Genomic DNA, 8432 nt, shown 5'->3' with positions numbered 1-8432 from the left:
TACTTCTCTAAATTCACGCTACAATCCCTTGCTGGAAAGTTGGATCATTCTCTGTGTTTAAGAAGACCAATGTATTGCTAGCCTCAGCGAGGTCACTAATAGATACTCTACCTCGCTGTTGCATAAACTTAGCAACACCTTCCAGCTCTTCTTGAGAGATGAAGATAAATTTACCACGATCATCAATGACTCCAGTAAGCAAACCTTGGTCTTGCAAGTCTTGAACCCGATGAATGGCCTCCTGACATGACATGTAACGCAAGCATAACCACCATTATACATTTCTTTACTCATACATTTCTTTGTTTAAAGATGTTCTTTACCTGTAATAATTCACAGCCCTCTTGCATAATGACCATGACAATAATTCAACAAATAAGTAACGTTTTAGAAATATATAAAATCAAAATATTTAACAATTGTTGACTGCTGTGATGTGGGATATGACGTTTTGAACACCCAAGGGGCGATGCGCCCGAGAGTGTTGAAAACGTCATATCCCATATCACACCAGTCAACAATTGTTTTGTTATACCTATGTCTTGGATTTTTGGACTGATGAACATACATATGTACAGGCAATGGGGGTCAATGATTTACATCCTAATGAGAGTAAATAAATACTAGGAGGAAATAGGGGGCAAAATAGCCGGTCGGGACGGAGAAAGAGAAAGATAGTATGCTAAATAATGGGACACAAGATGGTTATTGCAACTGACTTTAAATTGGTCTGCAGAGGACTGTGATTTAATAGACTGATCTAAGTCCATTCCACAAACGAGACCCGTAGAACTGTAAGGTGCTTAGGGAATGTAATGTGCGGGGTGAATGGAACATACAGATTATTGCGTGATCAAGTGTGGTACTGGTGAGTATCACGGACTGAAGAGAAATATATAGAGAAAAAGCTGGGAAGAAGGAAAGAGAGATTTGACTTCCCAAAATGAAACCAAAGTTAAACATTTTGCTGTAATTTCTTCAATTCGGTAGATTGAGAAGCAAAATTTAAAATTCTAGACTCTATCGTCAATTTTTTACAACCAAAAATATGTCAGTTTTCTAATATCCAAAATGTACTGGAAACGTTTATGACGAATAAAAAAAATCACGCTCTCGGAACTTACTTTCATCGCAACCTTATTCCACGCAAAATAACCTTGTTCACAAAACACAGATACTAGATTCTTTAACCGTGAACTTGATATTTTATTCCAAGTCTTTCACAGTGGAAAGGTGAATACTAACATCCATGAAGGGAGTTCAGATTACCTGTGTCTTCATGTTGAACTCGCCACCAAGGTCCTCCAACAGTACAACTTTTTTCAGTTTGATGTAGTTTATGAACTCCTGTAGTAGATTTTGTGACTGCATTGCATCACAAAGAGAGAGAAACAGAGACAGAAATATTTTGGGAGATGAGTTTATCAACAAATCGGCATGTTTCTTATTTTGTACTTTGGGCAACACTCTTGAAATTTAGGTTCGTTACCAAATGTTGTCCACATGATGAGGCCTTTCATATCTTTTATCAAGTTCAAGTAATTTGGTTTCCTACACTTGTCTAACATGTTTAATCCAAAATATTATCTATAACATGTTTAAATTCAGGGATGATCCTATTAGTTAGTTGGACTAGTCTGAGGCTAATACAACTCAGTTTAAATTCATGGTTTCTGAAGTACCTGACAAAAGAACATTCTAAATGCAAATTCATCAAGTTGTCTACATGAGCCCAACATAACATTGTCAGAAACCGACTGGGAGTCTCCCAAAACCTCTGTTGAGTGTTTCATATACTTTCCAGATTTCTATAGGAGTGCGCAGTTTGTCAGTTGCATGTAGGACAAGCTGGTCACTGTTTTATTTCATGTAAGTTTACCATTTTTCAATATCTGGAGCTGACTTTTCAAGGCGATGTGTGGCCACAGTATGTCAGTGCAATGTTGGACAGATCAGTGACTCAATCATTTGTTTCCTATACATGTAAATGTAAGTGTCATTCAAACAACATTTATAGATTATTATTTATATCAGGTTTCCAGTGGTAAAAATCTATCAGTGTATTATATGCTTTCGTAAAAAGTACCCGGATGAGTGCAATATTACAATTTTATGTTGTCTCCATCTGGGCATTTTAACAAATTTCGCTGGTTCCCGCACAATCAAGAGCATAGAAACTTACAACTGCCAACTAGTCAACAGAGTGTAGCGCGTGGTACCTTCACACGATGCAGCAGGGTATACCCGCACTGCTGTCAACAACCACAATGGCAGCTTTGAGTGGTGCCAAATTTGCTTCAGTATTGAAATGAAGCATATTTAACACAATTTGAGAAATAAAGACAATGTCCTGAAATTTATTTCTTGCGGATTAAGTCAGCCTGATATAAATAAAAAATAATATTGGATGGTTTTTTTTCAGGGGATACAATAATATGTATGTATTGCACTCGCTATAATAATATTGCACTCGTCTTTCGACTTGTGCAATATTGTTATACCTCATGCAATATATTCTTGTATCCCCCGGGATAAAGCCATCCAATATCATATTAAGTAACATTTATATGTGTATATACAGGGTGGATAAAAAAAAACCAAACCGAGACACAATTGGAACAGAAGTAGGGCACACGTGAATCAAAGGGAGATATCCTCTGTTAGGGTTAAATCTCCTCTTTAAAATGACACCCTGATCATGTCCTTACATTCACGGTTGACTGAGCAGTGACCAATTTTATGAAAGGGTTTATTTAGAGAATTGCACAACTTTTCATGGTGAAATCTCTTTTTTTCCCCACCTGCCTTGATTGGCAACCATAGCCTTTCAGTCTGTGACAAATGACACCACAAAAACCACAATTGAAAAGTGGCGCAATTCTCTAAATAGACCCTTTCATAAAATTAGCAATAATATCTCGGTTTCATTGTTTTTTTTATCCACCCTGTATACATTTTAGTATTTTAACTTATTTTTTATTTCAATGTTGCCTAAGAGGGTGTTTAGCCCATCATTTTGAAGAAAATGAGCACCAGTAGTTATTTAAAGGGTTTTTGACATCAAAAGGTTGTTCTTCAAGTGCAGCCATTTCCTTTTTCATTATGGAAAGCAGTGCGAGTGTGATATTGTATTCAACGGACCAATTAGGCTTGAGCGGTTCCAATCTTCCTGGAGCCTATTCCGGTTCCCAAAAAAGAGCCGGTTCCAAGTCAGAATCGGCTCCCGGAAAATTAAATGAAAAACATAAGCTCTGGAAATTACATGTAAAGAATAACTGTGACACCTTGTGAGGCCGTGCTCCGTGGATTTTGACTAAAATACATGTTACTCCACTACACATGTCTTCAAACAGTGTCTTTTTCCTGTGAAACTGCGAGCTTTATTACTATATTCTCTGTTCCTTTCCCATGATTTTATTTACCGCGGCGACACCACCATGCCACCGAGAATAAACGATTCACTGCACAGCACAAGTACACGCATTAAGCACGTACACACTGGTACCTTGCTTACAATGAACATGTGGAACCGGTCGAGTGCTGGAATCGGCTCTGACGTACCCATGTACAAATTTACCCAGCTCTGATTTGAACGAGTCATGGGTTGTCCGGATCGACCGCTTTATTATCTAGCAGGTATAGCAGCCTATTTTTCACCATGTGCGCCGATCAGAAAGAAATTTTAGAAATGAAGCAAAGGAATAATTCACTTTCATGCAACGGTAGATTCGATACTCGTATGGAGCTGGGGATGTTTACATGTGGCCCGGCTCAAAGCTCACAAAATCCGAATCTCAAAACAGCGCTCTGCGCGCTGTACTCGGTACACGGGTCATTAGGGCCGATTTCCGCGTCACTCATCACATCAGAGCCGGGGCCATCAGAGCCGATTCTAGCACTCAGAGCCGGTGTGACAAAAAAATTGACTCATGTGAACAACGGACTTCTTTTTCATGATCGTTCATTTTTCTAATTATCTATGCAGGAGCATGCGCAATACCACCATGGGGTCCGTATTTTATAAGCCTTAATTCACGTTATACTGATTATCCAAACGGACTAGTATTGGGTTCAATGCACTGCATGCATGCATGCACGCCTCGTGGCCCGACCGCAAACATCGTAGGGCGGTTTGTCTCCGATCTCCGTGATGTATTTGGAGTCTGTGGTTTTTCCTCGCCACTGTTTTGACTAGCAAGATTAAATGATGTCCCGGTTGTAACCAGGTCGGGTTTCAGTACTTACTTTTACCCGACAGGTTCCTTACTCCAGCATTCATTTCATAACTTTTGTAACTTCGTGGTTGTGTCATTTCACATGTGAGCAGCCATTGCGATCATGCTTTTTGCCTAGTGCCCTCTCCAGCCAACTAAACATTTTTTTTGCACAGCGCGCGCCACCTAGAATTTTGCCCGCTACTTTTTAAACTATGCAATGGGCGTAGCGAGCAGGCAAGTTTTGCATTCCACCGCGCTTTGTTTAAGAGAAACAGCTGGCATTCCGTGCGTTTCGGTATAGTTTTCTTGTAGGGCTAGCTGTGAAATAACTTTGATTTCGATCTAACACCTCGTTGCGTTCAGATCATCATTTTGCGAGCACTTACACTCTCCACTTTTATCTGCAAATTTTGAGTGCGGCTCCCCGATAGCAGTAAAATATTTGTCTATTTTGCTGCCGATCATCGATTTGACATCGACTGTGGCATGAACGTAGATCATCCCAAGTGGTGAGTAAATCCCTTGTCTGATATTTAACTTTTCATGCCTGAATCTTTTTATGCCTGAATCTTTTTATGCCATCATTTTTATGCAACATTCTGGTCTTTTGTATGCTTTGTTTATTGCCAGAAATTAAGGCCGTCAAAACGGACACGGCCGGAAATTTGCCTTGCAATCACGACTGATTAATAACTTTTGAAATAAATCTGTTTGTCGTGATTTGCAAGTATTTTTGAGAATCAGCTTTTTCCATATGATTCTCTATTAAATTCTTGCATGAGTGGCATGGCAAAAAGGATTTTCCGTTGACTATAAATTTATGCTTTGAACATTTCGTGTAAACACCGTCGATTTATTTAAACACATTATTTCCTACTATTTTAATATTTTTTCGGCAATTCCAGAAAACAATGCTATCAGGTACTTTATTTTTGTGAATCTCCATTTTTCCTTTTGAAACAAAAACAAATTTGTAACCTTTGCAGCACGCAAACTTTAACTGAAATCTTAGCGTTGCTATAATATTCATGTTCACATTTATTATTTGAAATAGACTTTCCCATTCTCCCAAAACTATCGGTTTTCTTTAAAGTCCAATGGTCATTCAGAAATTTGTTATTACACGTAGGGCATGCTATATATTCTTACTTCAGTATTTTATAACATTATTTGGTGAATAATTCATTTCTATTTTCGGATTTAAAATTGCACTGCATGTATATAAAATATTCATATTCTTGCATAATTGCCATTTGAATAATTCTTCTATTTGGGCAACGTGGTAAAAACCTTCACTTACTGATGTATTGATAAAAACTACATGTATTCTTTGATTTACAAACAGTGTTTCCCCAAATTACTTTGAATTTAATATCGTTAATAATGTATTTTGATCTGGAAGTTTTCCCATAATTCATAGTCATTTATTGTTTTTATGCATTTCAGATCCTATCCTTGGAGTTCAGCATATTTTCCCTTTTGACTGTCGTTCTATATACCCAAAGTTCATATATATTGTAATTCTTTTGTAAATACCTAATAATTTGTATATGGGTCATTCCACCGGGTTGGGAAGTAGTGCATGTTACATCCATATATTTGGTTATATTATTAAAAGTATCAATGCATTCTAAACAATTGCTCAACATAATATTTGTCTTAGGGTGTTTCAATACTTGAGAAAGTTTGAAATCATTTGAAAGTACTTTGACAAAAATATGAGCAAAAATGTATTAATTCGGATGTAACATTGACACCGTGTCAATGTTACATCCAAATATTCTTTTTTTGGCCATTTTTTACATGTATGTAAAATATTACCCAAACTGACATTGCATATTTACAACTGGACACCTAAGCACCAAGAAAAGCTTTGTTTTGGTATAGTCGGGGTTAAAATATAGCAGAAACAATACCTCAAGTGTGGATGTAACAGTGTAAAAATCACTCAATGGAAGTGTGACATTGGGTTTTACACCGTGTCAATGTTACATCCACACAACCAAGCTATCATTTCTGCTCCATTTGATACCTGACTACCGAACAAAAGCTTTTCTTATTGTGTTGCATGTATAGTAAGAAGTACGCAAAGCGAATTTGGGTGATGTTTTGCAGAAATTTTTTAAAAAGGTACAAATGTCACATTTGGGCGTAACACTGACACGGTGTCAATGTTACATCCAAAATGACATTTTTTGCTCATATTTTTGGCAAAATACATTGAAATCATTTCAAACTTTCTGCAGTCGTGAAACACCCAACAAAAAATATTATGTAGAGCAACTGCTAGCAAGGCATTCATGCTTTTCTTAATATGGTCATATGTCACACATTGTTCCCCAACCCGGTGGAATGACCCATATATATTGTCTTATATTTGTGCTGTAAATAAAACATTTGATATTATTGAGACAAACAGAAAACTTCGCTCCACCCAAATGATTTTTTAGTGGAACCACTCGGTTGTAAGGAGAGTGCCACACTTTAAAACTAATATATCCCACTCTCCCGGTTACACAGTGTTGAATTCCTACACATGTAACCGACTCTTGGCTCTAGGTTTTGTGCACAGAGAATGGGTAATTTAATTTGGAACTGATTCTTTTGTAGCTGGAACCAAGGATTGCGGGTACCCGGTTTTTGAAAAGAATTGGACTCGCGGTTCCGGTTCTCGTATTGGAACCGGTTAGAACCGGGGAACCGAGGGAACCTCCCAATACTACCCATAACAACTGGTTTATTATGTTACTGCTGGTTAACAGGCCAACACCCATAGTAAATCTCTTTGATATTGCCATTTTCCCCTGCCAAACCCGAGGCAAAGCATTGTTCATACACAATAGTTGTAATCCTCGCATACTGGAATTTGTATCCTTGTGGAGTCATTAATTTGTTCTCGTGTACTAAAGTTTTCGAGTTTGAAAGTGTAGTTTCAAAATGCTCTTATTTTAACCAGAATTAATTTCCTTCAATTTGCGACGAATCAACACACCTTGGAAATTCCTAGTTTTTGAGTAAAATCCATTATATCTTTTTTTGTGATAACCAATATGGCGATGTATTCACCTATAGAAATTGCTCTGTGGAGACTTATTCAATCTTTTGTTCCCTATTATACCCATGTCTCCACAGGGTACCATGTAACAGATCTTACTTACCCATATGTGCACATTTTGTGTGTATGTGGGTCATCACCAGTTGCTCAGCTTATTCTTAATGTATGTAAATTAGGTTTCCTACCGATCAAAGTCAGGTGACAATCAAAATAATCAAAACAGTTATTCCCAGTAAAGCTGAAATGGCAGTGAAGCCACCTCACTGTAAATATTGACCCGAAACAATTCACTTCAACCATGTTATTTTAAATGTGCTTTACTGTGAGATCCGTTTTATGGATTCTACTAGCTGAGCCAAACTTAAAGCTGAATGAATGGTCCAATTCATATGTTAAACTTACCTCTGATTCAGTAAGTACTTTATCAAAACCCTCCTCATGAACCTCAAAATTCTCCTTGAGTAAAAGATAAGCTTCCTCTTCTTGCTTCTCCGACTCTTCCTTCAACTTTGCTGCTTCTTCTTCCTAAATTTTGCACATTAATGTACAAATAACTCCTTGTGATATTACCGCAAGACAAAAAAAAGTGGCTTTTCTGTGTGTGTACAGATGTGCGTAGTGATGGGCGGGCCGTCACTATGTTATGGGTAACTTTTTCATGTTAGGCAAATTAGGACCCAGTTATGGAGACTTTCTGCTGTCCCCACAGCGTCTCTGGTCCCCACAGTACCATGGGACAACTTATGTGTAGTCCCCACCACAACGGGGACTAAGCAGTTATTCCTCACGATTTGAGCGAGAGGCAAAACTGCTTTCTTTTACGCCTGATTTTTTTACAGTATTTTCTTAACATTCAAAGGATGGATGACAGGGTATTTACTTTGAGACTTTGCTCTTGTTTTTCCTTGTCAGCTTCCAGTTGGCGTTGTGCATCAATGATCTCTTGGCGACGCTTCCTTTCCTCTCTCTCTGCTAACTCTTGCTGTAAAGTGAACAATAAGGAGACATGCTATGATCTATATGGATGTTAAACAGCTAAGCGATGTGGTGACCAGAAACAAACTATGTTATTTGATATGAATTTGTTGTTGAACTTTGTAATTACTAGTGCACTGCACGTTGGTTTCATTTGTTTTTACATATTTTGATGTCATGCCAGC

The 8432-nt window shown here is 37.8% G+C and overlaps 1 protein-coding gene across 1 annotated transcript in view; it reads right to left on the bottom strand.

The window, feature by feature from the left end:
- The window catches only part of LOC119735321 (DDRGK domain-containing protein 1-like), a 35845-nt gene continuing 27413 nt past the window's right edge, over positions 1-8432 (bottom strand). The window contains exons 5-8 of the mRNA XM_038209022.1: positions 8153-8254; positions 7675-7797; positions 1270-1365; positions 1-241 (exon numbers count right to left, since the gene is read on the bottom strand). Coding sequence (XP_038064950.1) covers positions 14-241; positions 1270-1365; positions 7675-7797; positions 8153-8254 — 549 coding nt within the window. The 3' untranslated portion in view covers positions 1-13. The remainder of the gene's footprint in view (positions 242-1269; positions 1366-7674; positions 7798-8152; positions 8255-8432) is intronic.

Source organism: Patiria miniata, unplaced genomic scaffold (assembly GCF_015706575.1).
Source record: "Patiria miniata isolate m_02_andy unplaced genomic scaffold, ASM1570657v1 HiC_scaffold_10, whole genome shotgun sequence".
NCBI classification, from domain to species: Eukaryota; Metazoa; Echinodermata; class Asteroidea; order Valvatida; family Asterinidae; genus Patiria; species Patiria miniata.
This window is presented reverse-complemented; position numbering and strand designations above follow the sequence as displayed.